General features: G+C 38.1%; 2 protein-coding genes across 10 annotated transcripts in view; one reads left to right on the top strand and one right to left on the bottom strand.

Annotated features, from left to right (window-relative positions):
* The first annotated feature begins 78 nt into the window (after positions 1-78).
* Positions 79-10,236, top strand: cdk5 (cyclin dependent kinase 5). The gene is made up of 12 exons (XM_077725283.1): positions 79-256; positions 502-590; positions 675-742; positions 1,467-1,527; positions 1,601-1,657; positions 1,836-1,931; positions 2,005-2,079; positions 4,789-4,885; positions 5,032-5,101; positions 5,226-5,286; positions 5,354-5,434; positions 6,010-10,236. Exons 1-12 carry the CDS (start codon positions 220-222, stop codon positions 6,094-6,096), a joined length of 879 nt encoding a protein of 292 aa, XP_077581409.1. The 5' UTR covers positions 79-219; the 3' UTR covers positions 6,097-10,236.
* asic1c (acid-sensing (proton-gated) ion channel 1c) overlaps positions 8,223-16,879 on the bottom strand; it is a 46,709-nt gene continuing 38,052 nt past the window's right edge. For 3 of the 9 annotated variants that reach the window (XM_077725278.1, XM_077725281.1, XM_077725275.1), the window contains exons 4-11: positions 14,912-15,062; positions 14,790-14,846; positions 14,282-14,435; positions 13,558-13,649; positions 13,373-13,452; positions 13,231-13,302; positions 12,084-12,136; positions 8,223-10,368 (exon numbers count right to left, since the gene is read on the bottom strand). In XM_077725278.1, the coding sequence (XP_077581404.1) occupies positions 10,290-10,368; positions 12,084-12,136; positions 13,231-13,302; positions 13,373-13,452; positions 13,558-13,649; positions 14,282-14,435; positions 14,790-14,846; positions 14,912-15,062 (738 nt within the window). In that variant the 3' untranslated portion in view covers positions 8,223-10,289. Of the gene's footprint in view, positions 10,369-12,083; positions 12,137-12,294; positions 12,311-13,230; positions 13,303-13,372; positions 13,453-13,557; positions 13,650-14,281; positions 14,436-14,789; positions 14,847-14,911; positions 15,063-16,508; positions 16,637-16,879 lie in introns of all 9 variants that reach the window. The other 6 variants (XM_077725280.1, XM_077725276.1, XR_013327486.1 and 3 more) reach the window with 5 other exon arrangements.

Genomic DNA, 16,879 nt, shown 5'->3' with positions numbered 1-16,879 from the left:
ATATACCACTGTAGTATTGTAGTGTATACATACTGAGTTTCCCTGATGTAATACAAGGTTCGGTCTGTAGGGGGGGACCAAGAATTTCGGCTGTGCAGAATTCTGCAGAGCAGCAAGTGCCGCTAGCGTCAAGCTAACGCTAGCAGTCGTACCGTAACCACTTCATTAAATTCGGGGCTTGGTCACTAGTTCGGTCCAACTGGCTCAACCTGGGTGACCATGCAGAAATATGAAAAACTCGAAAAAATCGGCGAAGGTAAGATCTTGTTTTTTTAGACTATTTTTCACGGAAAGCTAACACATATTTGCTGCTGTCGTATAGCTCTAGCTTATCTCAGCCGACAAACTCATTTTTCACTGATCGGATTCTATATTTATTGAGGAACAACGGTTAATCAATGTATATTATGTTTGTGAATAGTACACTTGTGTGGAGGCACGTATTAATGACATAAATAGATAAATACGATCCATGCTTTTTCCCCCCAACTCAATCCACAGGCACGTACGGGACGGTATTCAAAGCTAAAAACAGAGAAACGCACGAAATAGTGGCTCTAAAAAGAGTCCGTTTGGACGACGACGACGAGGTGTGTTCATTTTTGTTTAATTCAAACATGTGGTGGTGCATTGAAGTACGAGCCGGTGATACTAAGCACTTTCTCCCCCTACAGGGCGTGCCAAGCTCTGCCCTCCGAGAAATCTGCCTGCTGAAGGAGCTCAAACATAAAAACATTGTCAGGTCAGTCAGTGCATCTAGATGAGGATTAAACATACAATGGGTGTAGGTTTAAGAGAAGCGTTCACATCAATGGAGTCCTCTTTAATAAGCTTATAGATACTTATAAATGACTAGCCCAGTGGTGATGAACACGGGGCTCTCGAGCCGCATGCGGCTTCCCAGCCAAAATAAATTGCACTACACCACGAATTGGCCACACTTGGCTTTGTCATTATTGGAAGGTTTTGACTACAAATATATAGAATCAACTAAGGGAATATGTTTCCCAACTGGGATTTGAACCCCAGCTGTAGTTTCTTACTATTTACCCTACAGAATTTTTACCGGCTAAATAGCCATATGGGGCCATATAGGATATTTGACAGGTTACCGGCTAAATAGCCCCTGGGACTATTTGACCGGTTACTGGCTAAGGAGCCACTGCCAAAATAAGTCTCTTTTGTCTAGTTTAACCTGCAACAAAGCTAATGTTTTATAATAGAATGATTATTTAGGTTCACCTGCTGTGTATGCAAAATGTCTACACAAATTGCAATTTTTAGTTTCAAATGTTTTCTCATTAGCAGTGATAGACATTCACACTTTTTGGTCTCAAAGGTCTGGCAGCAATTGAATTAAACTCCAACCTTCAAATGAATGTGTATTAGTGATTTAATTTAAATTTACATGATTGGACGTTTGTTATTGTCTTTGGCACTAAAATAGATCGATTTGGCTTTTGCAGGCTGCATGATGTGTTGCACAGTGACAAGAAGCTGACGTTGGTCTTTGAATATTGCGATCAGGTGAGCAAAAACAAAATCTGACTGCTGAAAGACAAAAACAAAATGAATTTATGTATTTATTTTTAACATGCAGGATTTGAAAAAGTACTTTGACAGCTGCAATGGAGATTTAGACCCTGAAACCGTAAAGGTAAGAAAACATATTTATCGTTGATTATGCATTGAAATACTTAATTACTATTTAATATTTTGTAAAAGATCTGATTATGATATGAAGCTCTCTGTGCTCAAAATATGAAAATGTGTCCCTTGAAAAATGCAGTCAAATGATTGATACTGAGTGCCTCCATGTTTTTTCCTCTTTGCAGTCCTTCATGTTCCAGTTATTGAAAGGACTTGCTTTCTGCCACAGTCGCAACGTTCTTCACAGAGATTTGAAGCCACAAAATCTCCTCATCAACAGAGTGAGTAAACCGGAGATTCTGCACAAGTTTCTGATGTATTATTATTTTATTGAGGTGTCCGTTGCGTTTGCAGAATGGTGAGTTGAAGTTGGCTGACTTTGGGCTTGCTCGAGCGTTTGGCATTCCTGTGAGGTGTTACTCAGCTGAGGTAAAATAATGGCTAACTGACAAATGCACTAAACTTTAAAAATCATTTATAGATGTTAAAGTTAAAACAACCTTTGATAGGCTTCAGTTGCACACTTGTGCACGCAGCACAACAACCTGCATTAAATAATATTTACATTGAACCAATCAAATATGCAGGTTTTATTGGTGATTATTCCAGCATTGAAGTACTAATGTATTTCATTATAGTAGTTTATTAGGAGAAAACACATTTTTCTACTAATATAAATACATTTTTATTCCTATTTGCTGTGGAGTTTTAATCAAAGATATATAGTTTATATACATTTTCCACTTAATTGTTTCTATGTATTTGTAGTCAATATCTTCAAATGATGACTAAGAAAAGTGTAGCCACTGGTGGCGCAGAGGTTTGTTCACCGGACTCCCGTCTGGGAGACCTTGGTTCAATTCCCAGTTGGGACACATTTTTACTTAGTTGTTTCTGTGCACTTCTTGGAAAGACACTCAGATGATTACTGAAGAAAGTGTAGTCACTTGGTTGGTGCAGAGGTTAGTTCACTGGACTCCCGTCCAGGGGACCTGGGTTCGATTCCCGGTCGGCACACATTTTCACTTAATTGTTTCTGTGTACTTCTTGGAAAGACACTCAAATGATTACAAAGAAAAGTGTAGTCACTTGGTTGGCGCAGAGGTTAGTTCACTGGACTCCCGTCTGGGAGACCTGGGTTCGATTCCCGCTGCCGTCGTTTGGCTGAAAATAACTGGAAAGAAGAATTGGTCAATGGAATAAGAAGAAGGGGGAAAAAAAAAAGAAAAATCTTTTTAATTTATATTAAACACTTAGTCATACTTTTCAGCAAAAGGTTATATTCCGAACTGCCTTCGGCAGTTCGGAAGACACTTGATGGACCTGTATGTGCGAAAGGCGTTCTCGGGTCGGCCTTCGGCCGACCCTCGACCGCTTGCTTGGTCAGTGAACCGCCGACACCGGGAAGCGAACTCACGTTCTCTCCGTGCAAAGGCGAGTGTGCAACCCACTACACCAACTCGTGCCCCACTTATACATAGGTGTTGAAACGTTTTATCCAAGGAAATGGGGTGAAACACTTAGTCATTTTTTTGGACAAAATGCTTCATCCACTACTGAAGACTTATACACTTAGACATTAATACTTATTCTTTTAACAGAATAATATTTGGAAAATCTTTGCCTGCACTGGGATTTGAACCCAGGACCACAGAGGTGGTAGACTGATGACTTAACCATTGGGCCACCACCCTGTGGGAGTAAGCAGTAGTACTTGTACTTTTGTCTCCTTCATTTACCTGAAACACTTGGGCATTTTTTTGACTAAATGTTTCATCCACCACTGAATACTTATTCAGTTAGACACTTAGCCAAGAGTACTTATATATTTAACTGAATAATATTTAGAAAATCTCTGCCTGCACTGGGATTTGAACCCAGGACCACAGAGGTGGTAGACTGATGACTTATCCACTGAGCCACCACCCTGTGATAGTAAGTAGTAGCACATGGACACTCATCTTTTTCATTTACCCGAATAATAGTGGAAAAATCATTGCAAGCACTAGGATTTGAACCCAGGACCACAGAGGTGGGAGACTGATGACTTATCCACTAGGCCACCACCCTGTGTCAGAAAGCAGTAGTACTTGTACTTTTACCTCTTTCATTTACCTGAATAATAGTGGAAAAATCATTGCAAGCGCTAGGATTTGAACCCAGCACCACAGAGGTGGGGTTCTGATAACTTATCCACTGGGCCACCACCTTGTGAGAGAAAGCAGTAGTACTTGTACTTTTATCTCATTCATTTACCTGAATAATTTAAGGAAATTTTTGCAAGCACTAGGATTTGAACCCAAGACCAAGGAGGTGGAAAACTGATGACTTATCCACTGGTCCACCATTCTCCAGGGTTAGATAGTAGTATTTGTTGTTTGGTCTCTTTTCACTCCCAGATAATACTTAGTATTTTATTGTATCTTCAAGTGGGAAATTATGTAAGCTTACAAAGCAGAGCAAACCGCCGAGTGGATGCTGCTTCGCATCCCGCTGACGTACTCTTGGTGACTCCCCCATGATAAGAACATAAAAATAAGGAGCAACACCTGCGACATAAGATAATTGACCTTTTACTCATTGAGCTAAGTGGCCAACCACACCTTCCCACATAGCAGACAGGTGAACAAACCTCTACCCCATGAAGTGGCAACACATTACCTTGCCATTTTTGCATCAGGGTAACAAGCAAGGCAATCTCATATGACAAACAGCAGCTTAGAATCTGAAGGTTTTTTTGATGACATTTGTGCAAAAAGCATCATATCCCCCATGGCAATATGGAATCTTGCAATTTGGGGATGAATCTTTTTTAGGCTATTTTTAATGGTTAACTGCTTTTTTTATCAGTGTCCAAACGGCTCCCAACCCTAAACCTTTTTCTTTCTTTCATCTCAACAATGGAAATCCTGCAAATGGAAACTTTATGTGATTTATTGTCTTTGCTCTGTGCTGCACTTGACTGCATTTTACTCACTCAGTGTCAAAGGCTGTATTCACCACCGTAGACAGTTGACATGGGAGGGAAAAAAACAATGAGAGCCGAGTCGCACCAGTCGACGCCCAGAACGAAAGAAGAGATTCTGCTCAGAATTCAATTGAAATGTGTCTGAATCCTAACATTGTGTTTGCATGTAGGTGGTGACATTGTGGTACCGACCCCCAGATGTACTATTTGGTGCTAAACTCTATTCTACCTCCATCGACATGTGGTCAGCGGGCTGCATATTTGCAGGTACACTCTCACTGGAAGCTCTAATCATTTGGAGCAAATATAAATAACACATTTTCACAGCTTACAGTGTGAAACATGAACATTTATAGTTACTGGATCTAAATGTTTGTTCAGTAATTCAATTGTTGTTTTGTCTTTGGATCTAGAACTTGCCAACGCTGGAAGGCCTTTATTTCCTGGGAATGATGTAGATGACCAGTTGAAAAGAATCTTCAGATATCCTTTTTCTGAACCCGTTTATGTTACATGGAATGAACCAGTTTGGTGTGGGTCCAAGGAGCCAATGCCAAATTATTGCAAAGATTTTAGCTATTTGTCATTTTCTTTAACCCAATGACACGTTGTTGGGCACGCCAACGGAAGAACAGTGGCAGACAATGACCAAGCTCCCAGATTACAAGGTACCTCGTGAGTAAAGGATCTCGCCGTGCAAACACACCACTGAAGGTGTCCTTCTTGTCTCTGCAGCCATATCCGTTGTATCCCGCCACCACTTCGCTTGTAAACGTAGTGCCCAAACTCAGCAGCACGGGTCGAGACCTACTCCAGGTACACTTCACATTCTATTTACAACAATGAAGTTGTTAACTCACATTGGCTGTCATTGATGGCACCAAATTTCAACCAATTGTTTGTCTAGTGCTGTCAATGATGCTTTAAGGCAGGGGTCGGGAACCTTTTCGACAGAGAGAGCCATAAACCATTCATATTTTCAATTGTTATTCATTGAGAGCCATACTCAGAATTTACTAGAACTAAAAATACATGAAAACATGTGCATTTTTAGTCATTTCACTACCTTTTAAATAGAAAAAGTCTCAGAATTAGGTTGATAAACTTGTTACCCTGATGCTAATCAATGGGATGCATGCAGAAAGGTTTAATTAAAAACTGGAAGATTAAAGCAACTCTAGACGTAGTGTCCAGATTTTAACTTAGTTTAGCGGCGAGCCATAAGCACCCGTCATAAGAGCTACATGTGGCTCCCTAGCCAATGGGTTCCCTACCCCTGCTTTAAGGTGAGTATTCACAGCCAGTTGCCATTTAAATGAATTGGATGAATATCATTGTTAATGGAAAACAAAAACACCCCTATGACAGTCTTTACCTTGCTCCTTCCACAGAACCTTTTGAAATGTAATCCGGTGCAGAGGATCTCCGCAGAAGAAGCTTTGCAGCATCCTTACTTTGCCGACTTCTGTCCGCCATAAATCCTCTGCGTCCTTCCCGTCGGCCGTCAATCAGTCTGGTTGTCGCGTCACACCAACAGGTCATTAGAGTCAGATTCCTGCAGGTCAGTCCCTGTGGAAACACCTTATCCAAACCATATTATTAGTTCCCTAGCACACAGTGCTCACAATACTCTTTTCAATGAATTCTAATTTTAACAGACCACAACACAAGCTGGTGTGAATTCTAGATGGGCGAGATTGGCTCGTTGATAAGTATACTCGTCAATTAGAATTGGAACAATTATCGATAAGTACAATTGGGAGTTGGCTTCTTTAAAAGGGGGTGTGAGTGGCTGTTGTTTATAAATTGCAGCTTCATACTTTGACAGTTTGTTTTCCAACCCCAAACGACAAATATTGTGCTCCTCCTAAAAACAAAAAGCAAAACATTTTAGACATCAGCAAGTTTGAAAAAAATGCACTCAGCAAAGTTTTGCTGCACTTCAGTTAGTTGTAAATATCTGTGCTATGAAAATTTAATTGCTGAGCTTTGCCCTTTCAGTGCAGTGTGCTGACCAAATTGAGTGAAAAAAGGATAAGTTCATGTATTGGAACATTGGTTTCTCTGGGGAATGATGTAAGCAATCCAACATTTTTAATGAGCCGGACATGAGCAGACTAACCACTATGTGGGCCACTGATAAATGCTTTTAAGGCTAATAAATACTGTGGATTGCTAACGTCATTTTTTTCTGGACAACTATTGTAGTCACGTGCTATCCACTCACAACTTAAAATTTAAAATCTCAATTTTACAATAGTTGATCCCCAGCAATAAAAGCGAAAATAACTTTTCTGTTATCCGGTCACTAGCTTCACCATTTTATGACACTTACAAAAACAGCATGAAAAACTAATGTAATTTTTCTTTACATACAAAAAAAAAACGTATTCTGTTAAGAGTTGTGAACAGTTTTTGCAGCAGGTCTTCAATAAATGGGCCAATATCATTATAGTAGTTTAATGGCGGACCATTTATTATGGGTAATATTAGATTTTTTTTTTGTGGCTACGACAGGAGTGGGTTACCAAATTGATGTAAAAAATGCTACGCAACAATCGAACAAGCATGTTTCTTAATATGGGGAAATAGAAGCCTGTGTATTTTTGTTAACATTTTGACTGAGGATTTTTTTTATTTTTATGAGCCATACTTAACCCATCTAAGATCAAAAACACACATCTAACCGTAAGAATAGGACAAAACTTAACTCCTAATTTTTTTCACCAGTAAGTAGCCTTTTTTGTTTGTTTCCTACACATTTCTTCTATAATATCATTTGTGCAGGTTTTTATGCAAAAAAAAAAACTAAGCGGAGTTGTATTCGGAGCAGCTATCAGTTCTTTAACTTCTTTTGTAAGTTAGTGATGGAGAAATATGGTTGTATTTATTAATGCTGGAATGTGAAGTTTGTTTTCTTAATTGTCAGATTGATTTCATACTACTGTGCTATGTTATATTTTGTGGGCTCTGTGTACAATTCAACATGTGGAAGTGAACTAAGTTGGAGTGGAAAAAAACCACACATTGTGTGAATTGTCAGCTGTGGAATTCTTTGATATGGCTTTCGCTTTTTTATTTGCCAATGAGTGGATTGTTTTTTTCTTTTGTTGGTAGAAGCCAATAAGATTGAGTGTTCAGTAAAGTGGACATTATGGTGTTTCCTTGACCCCCCCCCCCCCCACCCCCTAATTATTATAGGTTGATAGTTTCTATGCGTTTTTTGCTATTTAAACGTCATACAGTAAATGCAGCACTTTAGGTAGTATTGCAGCTACCATTGGGTGGCTGAAATGTCATTAATTTACGTTAATATATTTTTTTCACTAATTTCTTTGAATTGTCATCTTGGGGCTAATGCCCCACAAAAATAAATATTTAAATTCATGAAAACTATTCCAGATGTACCGGTGCCAAGCCACAACTGCTCTGATGACTGATTTCTGTGGTTTTTTTTTTTTCTTCACGGCAACAGTCACAGAATAATCAACAGATTTTTTGTTCCACCGCATCACATTAGTCGACTCTATCAACCAAATGATGAATTTATACAAGGTTGCCGCAGGAGCAAAAGGGTACAAACGGCACAAGGAAAAAAAGGGCGTAAGATGGGTAAATATCGACTTTATTATACTTCAATATTGTTGCATCACAAAGATTCATTTTGTGAATTGTTACATATTCTGGTATATTTAGGATAAGTACAATAACAGGATTACAACGGTGGAATTGTACAATGCGTTTGTGTCGTAGAGGAACTGAATATGTGCATCAATCATTTACGTTTCTCAGTCACAATAATGCTAATCACCAAGACACTTATGGTCTACAGTACATGGTGAAAAGACAAGTGAAAACAGCCTGTCTAGAGTCTAGACTGAGGGTCGGGAACCTTTTTGACGGAGAGAGCCATAAACAATTCATATTTTCAAATGTTATTCCTTGAGAGCCATAATCCAAAATTTTATTTGTAGTAATGTTACCACTTTTAAAGTACAAATGTTCTCTGAAAGAACATTGTCACGCTGTTGCTAATCATGGATAATCAATTATATGCATGCAGAAGAATCGAAGGGATTTTTTGTTTGTTTAAAGCCGCACTACAGGTAGGCACCACAATGCTCACGTAACGTTCCTACTGATGCATTCAGGACTAAGCTCTCAACAGCGGTTCCCATATTTTACCTCCCAGTTTAGCTGAAATCCATATGCACCTATCAAAAGAGCCACACATGGCTCCCGAGCCATATACACCTATCAAAAGAGCCACACATGGCTCCCGAGCCATATACACCTATCAAAAGAGCCACACATGGCTCCCGAGCCATAGGGTCCCTGCCCCCTGGTCTAGACCTATACATATTATATTTGGAGGTGACAAAATGAGCAGTATAGAATTTCTTCATGGCATTTTATTCTGCTTATATACACTATTTAGTTCAAAGTTTAACTGGAGATTTTCTACACAATAGATTACTATCACAAGCCGTTGTGCTGATTGATAAATGAAGAAGTTTTGAGTAAATTTGATGGGAGAGTTTTACATTGGTGAGAATTAACATTCTATGTTGTATTTCAAACTTCTATAGTGAATTAAACCACGAAATCGTGGCAAAAAGAACAAAAAAAAGCAAAATAAATAGTGATAAAGGAAAAAGTAGAAATTTTTATAAATAATTCATGCAAATGCCAGAAAAAATTGACATTTTAACGAAGTTTATATAAAATTATCACGTGATTGTAAAAGAATTTAGTAGCAATATTGCCAGAAAAAATCTCAGTTTGAATAAAGTTCATATAAAGTCATTGAAAGGTTAAATTAACTGATGTCATGATGTGATTTCCTAAAAATTTTAATTTTTTTGGAGAATTCATCTGTAGAGTACATTAAAACTTGTTCCAAAAAAATTAATTCACCAGAACATTTTATCTCAATTCAAATTAAACCATAGTTTTGTGATTTTGCAAAGTTGATTCAATTCTAAGGAAATTTATGATAATCTGATAAATACACAGTATAACAAGTCTTAGGTGCGACTAATGGAAATGTGTTTTTTCTATTAATATTACAACTTTTTTTCTATTTAAAAAGGGGACTTCATTTGAACGATTTAACTGCATTTGTTGTCTTTTCAGTAAGGCCCATTTACTCTCAATGAGCTAAAACAATTGAGGTCATTAGTAAAAGGCAAAAAAATTGTTCAGCATCTCAAACAGAACAAAAAACAACTTGCAGGATCAGCTAACAAAATGCAAGTGTATGATCACTCCATTTTTCTCTTTATAGTTCACAAATAACTTAATGAATATAAGATGAAAGGCAACAATCAGTCAACTGCTTTAGGCTGAGCAGTGCAATTTACTCTCTTGTGTTTTTTTCTTACTCCCCTCTCATGTAGGAACTGGTATTTATTTGTTGGACACGCTAAGACTGAAAACTGACATTTTGAAAAACGGGAATAAATGATGTGTTTAAACCTGAGTTGTGTTTCAGAGTTGTTTTTCTGATCATAGTATTCGATTTCTATTCAGGCATTGATAAACTACTGTACACTACTACCTTGTTTTTCCTCGGATGAGTATTTCACAGCTTACTGTAAAGGCCCCTCTGCCCCCCCCCCAAAGAAAAAAAAACTATCAGGTAGTCAACAAGCAAATTCCTCAAAGTTTCCTAAAGTCGGGTGACGAGGTAACATGTTCGGCGTGAATCCGAGACTGTCCGAGTGACTCCTGAGGGTGTCACAGGTGCTCTGCGGAAATACGGGGAGAGGGGTGGACGGAATAAGGGGATCAAACAAAGGGGTGATGATGAGAATGAGTGTAAAGCAGACGTAAACACGTGTGAAGGGGGAAACGTTAAAAAGGAGGGAGAGAAGAAAAACAGAACAATTTTAGTTCTCCATTTGATTCACTTATGGAAATGTTGACCTGGAGATTCAAATGCAGATTTTAAAAAATAACATCAGATATGGAAAGTAGAGCTAAGCGATATGGCCTATAAAAGCTCCAATTTCTTCACTAAACGTTTTATTATATTTTTTTTCTCCCACCTACTTTTTATAAGTTGAAAACAAAGCAGAGAAACAATTAAAACATGTAAATGTTGAGCCAAAGTTTATAAAAAAAAAAGTTAAATGTATTTTTGCCTCCCTCATTTGTGCTGTCAGTTCCTAAATACTAAGTAATGACTAACCATAGAAAAAAAAACCTTAAGGGATTATCTGTTGAAAAACTGGCTGATGTATTTCCTTGTAAAAAAATAAATAATAATAAAAATAAATGATATATTCGATATTTATTGAGTCACTTATTAAATGTATTTATTGACGAATGCTACAGAAAGATTGTTGTACTATGTTAAGTTGAAATAAGAGTTTAATTTCTCTAGTGTCCACACCTAAATTTCTGTCTCCCATTAAAATGAATGGAACTACCCTTAACCCTTTTTAGCCATAAAAACGTTACCAAAAATGTATATATTTTAAAATGTGTCCTCTCATGTTAAACCAAAAACAAACTAGTGCATGGCATCAATTTAAGGGATCACTTACCCATTGACTAATTAGGGGATGGTGTCTATTTCATGGAGGTGTTTATTCATCTCAGGTGACCGAAGCACCCCTGTAGTACTATGTTATTTATCCTAATAGGGAGGGAAAACTTCCAACTAATTTGAACATGATGAAGATTTAAAAATTATTGAAGGAGGGAAAAGAATAGGTTTTTCCCATACTACATGGCCATTTATGTGCCTGTCAGAAAAGGGAAGGTACTCTCAGACAAAGGAGTTCTTTTTAAATGCTGTGATAAAAGCTCAGCGTAATCCATCGAGTGATGCTATCTGTGATGTGCTGTCTCTAGAAAAGAGCCTCAGCGCTACTGGGAAGTAATGCATCCTTTCAATGAATACATAATGCCTTTCCACAGGGGACAGCCTGGTGGACTGTACACTCTGCGGCACTGAATAAAGTGCTGCTGCTAAGGGGAACAAAGTCTTGGTGCCAGCAGAGAATCAAACCCGTCAGAAAAAGTTCCCCGAGATAAATTACAGGTTAACTACAGGTAGAAACTTGCTGCAGTGCATTGACGTCCAATCCATTTTAACTGGACTTGGGAGAATACGAGTAGGATAACTTTTAAGTGCCAGTGACGGCGATGGGCGCCCAATTGTTTTGCACTGGGAGGAAATTCATTGGATGACCTATCATTAATTGGTAATGGCCACCAGCGAGGTCTTTAAAATATGTCTGTCCTCAATTGCAATTATTGTTATGCTGGGCAGTTGTTTTGTCTTGAATATTATTATTTTATTTGGTAATTATGTGTATTGGGAAAGCTAGATAAAGCTAATATTTGCAAATTTAGGCTTTTCCCAGCACATGGTTTCTAGTGAGGGGAATGTGGATGTATGAGATGGTTTTAATGACAGCGTGGGAGCATCTATTAGGGGTTGGTGGTGTGCTACCTGGGGGCATGATTAGGCGTGACAGCAGGGCTGCTTGGGTTCTCTGGAAAGTCCTGGAATAGACACCATGAAAAGAAAGATGGGTGAGGGTGACTGAGATGAAAGTAAAGCACAATGCATCTGGTGTTGAAGAATGGATGAAGTCGGACGTTATATTGCTCGAGGACTTGAAGTGGATGAAAGACAAATTTGGAAAATAAATAGATTTTACTTGACTAGTGAGGTGTCTGGTGGGCAATGTGAGAAACATTGAGAGGAGAAGATGGTGAACGTATGGCATGGATGGTGCACAATACAGCAAATATTACATTATTTGTCAGGTAAAAAAGCGACATATTAAAAGGTCTTTAAATGATGACCAATTGTGGTTTGGTAAATTACTGGAGACCCATGTGTATTTTTTTTTACTAATCATTTCACTGATATTTTTGTAGAAGGTTCTTTATTGTAATCAAAAAGGAGAAAAGTTATCCGCTGGTAAAAAATTTTTGGAGCAGTGCACAGATTAAATGGCAATTAACTATTTTAACAAGGTACTATTTTGGCAAGTTATTTTATATAGCTTATACAATAAAGTCTAAAAAGAGTATGTGGCTGGTAGGTACACTTAACTCTGTTATTAAGTGTTTAAACAATTAAATCTGTTAGTTTATTCAACTGTGTGAAAAGAATAACCTGCACTGCTACCTTAACCCAAGTTAACATTTTTTTAGAATGTTGTTGTTTTCAGAACATTTGCACTAAATGGGAAACCTTTTTATTAAGTGAGAAAAGAAATACAGGCTACCCTCAAATGATTATATTAAAGTGGGTTAATTTCCAGCATATTGTACATATCATCAATAAAGAATATGATGTTTCATTGTAAAAACATGCAATGGTCGAAAAGTGTGTCTAATGTCATTAGAATTAAAGACAGCTAAAGACGGCTACAATATCAAGACAAAGATGGAAATCTGACAATTATTTACCATGTATTCACTACCAGTAACAAGTAATTTAATACTTAGTAGAAACGTAATATTGAATACTTTTTCCAAATTGCCTATCCTAAAGTTGTAAATTTGAGGATTGAACACCCAATTTTTAAAAAAAAGTTGTCAAATTTATGTGAACAACTGCATTGAATGAGATTATGATATCTTACCAGGTTGTCACTGGGACAGCGCTGTGGCCGCTTCTTGCGCATGCAGTATCCCAAAACTTTGTCCTTGAACACCTGAAATTCCAAACAACAGCTAAGCCTCAGAAATGAAAAGGGAAAAACAGTGATTTAGGTTTGTGTTTACCTCGTATAGGTAGTCGAATATTTCGAGTATTGTCAAGACACTTGCTCCTATGAACAAACCCATCTGTCCTCCGATGTCACCTAAAGAAACAATGTGAATGGACATGCACGTCACTTGTCATTCAGTGCCTGTCTAAAATAATCATACGGTTGTCAAAGTATCCATCAACTTTTCTGCAGACTTACCGAGTAGCCCGGCAATTTCATAGGCCTTTTTCTGCTCTATCTTCTCGTAATTCAAAGCTTCGAAAAAGATGTCCAAAACCAATAGGTTTTCCCTGGAGGGAGTACAGTCACACGCACACACACACACACACAGGAGCACAGCCAACACTTTGTTTTAAATCCCCGTGGGTGACGGTCAACATATCGTAAAGTATACTTTCATTATTGTTACATTGAAGGTGAACGATGGAGACTCATATTGCATGGAGACTAGAAAAAAAAAGAAGAAAAGGCGGACAAACACGCATTGAGTCCTTTGGATTGGACTGAGGTTTGCATAATACTCATGGTACAGGCGCTTTCTCTAGTTTAGGGGTCTCAGTCTTTACGTGGGGTAACCCAAACACTAGCATTTCAAATGCCATTTACTTCTAAACACACAGCATTTACGTCATTGACAGTCAAATCAATTGGAAAATAATGTAGTTGGCAAGATTGTCGTTGTTAGAAATTAACATTTAGATACTGGTTGCCAATATTTCTCTTAATCATTAAGTACAATAAAAATGCATGTAAGTTTCTTTACAATTTCAACTACATTTTAATTCAATTGTCTGAACAGTGTGATTTAAAGCTAGCCTGGAAAATTACATTATTTATTTGATTTGCTACTTGGTGCAAAAAAAATTAAGAACTACTACTAACTTAATGTAACTGACTATTGATACTGCTCAGTCATACTCACCCAATGTACTGCTCTGTTTTGTTGAATTTCTTAGCCAGATACTTAGCTGATGCCTTACTGGGAATCTTAACCATGGACAGCTCCTTGCCATAGCGAGTCATGTTGCAGGGGGTCTCACACACACAGTAATCGTTGTCTTTCTCTACCAAAAAGTCTGTGGATGATCAAAGCTTGTCAAATGCGTACTGTGCTAACAATATCCCAGCATACATCAAGAGAGTTGCAGTCGCTGCCATCGTTCACTTTCCATGAAAGCAAATAATGACTGACACTAGAAAGTACTGCACCCAAAGATGAAAAAGTACTTCTTCTAAGTATTCAAAATGCATCACACCCTAACCCTCCCTGTCTAGCGCTACTCCCTGAAAGAATGATCTTGCTTTTGAGTCCACAATTGAAGATGCAATGTGTCAACAACAACAAAAAAACACTTTTAGTTACTAATTTAAGTAAGTTAAACCTATTTCACCAGCAGTTAAAACTTTAATGTTGCATTGTGTGAGCTCACCTAAGGCTGGGTCAGCACAATCTTTGTACTGTTCTGGTGTGCACACAGTAGAGGTCCCTGTGTTGTAATCACAAGACAGTCAAGCGTGAGCTGTTATGAAATATGCACCGTCGTTTACCCACCTGGCATGTGCACCATTCTGCAGTTGCAGTTTTCTAGCAGATAACGCGTTTCACAGTCAATGCGGCAGGCGGTAATGCTATACGTGGAGAAGTACTCTGAGTCGATGGCAGTCGACTTGCAGTCTCCCCAGGGCGGTGGGAGATACTGAAGCTGAGGAAAGAGAGGTGTGTTAATGCAACAAGCAACACATTTCATCTCCAGCTTAAAACATGAACTCAACAGGCAGTCTAAAAAAAAAAAAACAAGACAAAATAAGAAGCGCACATCGTTCGATCACACTGACACTATCGAATGGCAGCAAGCAGACGCCATGCAGAATATTAGGGATGCAGGTCTAGTCCCATAGTGAGAGGACGCAGAGTACCATGGGAATAGACACTGGCTCACACTGGACACCACAACTAGAAGACATTTTTCAACAAACAAACAATCAAAGAAGAGGCAAGTGCCTCAATTGGCAGGCATCACACAAAACCCTACTAAATCTATTTTAATATGAAAGTGAACATGTCCAATTCAATCTCCTTCCCTATTAAATCTCGTTACGCTGACTAGGAAAATTGGATTTGCCAGTACAAGACATAAAACAATGAATGTGCAGACTCTAATGAGCTTCTAAACACTCTGAGGTTAAAACCAGCATTTTACTGCAATCTAATCCAACATTTACATGAAGAATTCATAATACAGATAGACATATTGATACTCTATTAAGTGTAGTCTAACATAATATACAGCCTCCTAATCTGTTTTATTACTAAAAAATAAAGCAGTGATCGATGCAGGCGACGATTCCTTTGAGCTTTTTGTGTTTTACGGCTTGATAATAAAAAAATGACAATAACTCAAATTGGTCACCATCTGGCACCCATCTGTCCCAGTTTTACAAGTTTCACAAATTTCATATTGATAAGCCCTTTAGGATTAGTTTGCTCTTCATAAAATAACACTTGATTGAAATGTGTATATTTACAGTTCTAAATATTGGAAGAAATATTTCTTTATGGGATTTTTTTAGGCATGTTTTAAGTACATTGAAAATTAAGCTCCAACTTGATGATGGAGATAAAAGCCACTACAAAAGCCACTTAACTCTCAGTTAACCATAAAATCCATTTAACCTAAGCTACATTTGTGCTCTTGTTCTAATTTACAACAGTAGCAAGTTGGAAATGTGTTTCAAACTGTTTGTACCTTGCAAAATCTCATTTCAAGGTTGGAGAAATGGATTACAATTAATAGAAATATCGAATTATTACCAATCTGCAGCTAATACAAGTCTTGTTTACAACCAAGTCAGATCAAAACTCACATTCAATACAAACTATTGATGGTAATGTGTTAAATCCAATTCTAAAATGCATAAAAGCATAAATGTCAACTGAGCTGAGATTAACATCTGAAGCTGGAATGTTTTAATTTAAATCAATGTCAACTGGGGAAATAGTGCAGATGTTGCATGTTGTTGCTACAACCACACACATACATTACAAGAGGGGAGATGACTTCACTCCTCAGGGAAGGTGGCTTGGATGAACTACAGTGGACATTGTGGCATGCAGCAAGCCCAAACAAATATTCTGCTCTTTACGCTACCCTTTGTTCTTGGGTAGAAACAAAGGTTTGGAAGCCGGGGGCCACCCCGAAGCCCAGCTGGTGGAGGAAAGGAGGCTCGGACTGAGCGTGAAGCTGTACCTTTATGCCGGCCTCATAGGATGTTTCGTCTGGGTGAGGGTGGGGGGGGGGGGGGGGGGGGGGGTGGGGGGGGGGGTTGTGTACACAATTCGTATCAATTCTGGTATAAATAGAAAAAAGGAATAAAAAAAATCGTCAAATAAGAATTTGAAAGCCTATCTTTCTTAAAAAAGGGAAAGCCAGGGTGATAGTGGCATACTGAAACAACATTTTTTTATTCTTAAAATTGCTAATAATTCCTCTAATATTTCCAAAAGAACACAAACCAATAG

Source organism: Stigmatopora nigra, chromosome 9 (assembly GCF_051989575.1).
Source record: "Stigmatopora nigra isolate UIUO_SnigA chromosome 9, RoL_Snig_1.1, whole genome shotgun sequence".
NCBI classification, from domain to species: domain Eukaryota; kingdom Metazoa; phylum Chordata; class Actinopteri; order Syngnathiformes; family Syngnathidae; genus Stigmatopora; species Stigmatopora nigra.
This window is presented reverse-complemented; position numbering and strand designations above follow the sequence as displayed.

Coding starts and splice junctions, on each gene's coding strand:
- cdk5 (XM_077725283.1), top strand. CDS start 220: ATGCAGAAATATGAAAAACTCGAAAAAATCGGCGAAG. Junction 257..501: donor ACTCGAAAAAATCGGCGAAG/GTAAGATCTTGT, acceptor CTCAATCCACAG/GCACGTACGGGACGGTATTC. Junction 5,102..5,225: donor CAGTTGAAAAGAATCTTCAG/ATATCCTTTTTC, acceptor ACCCAATGACAC/GTTGTTGGGCACGCCAACGG.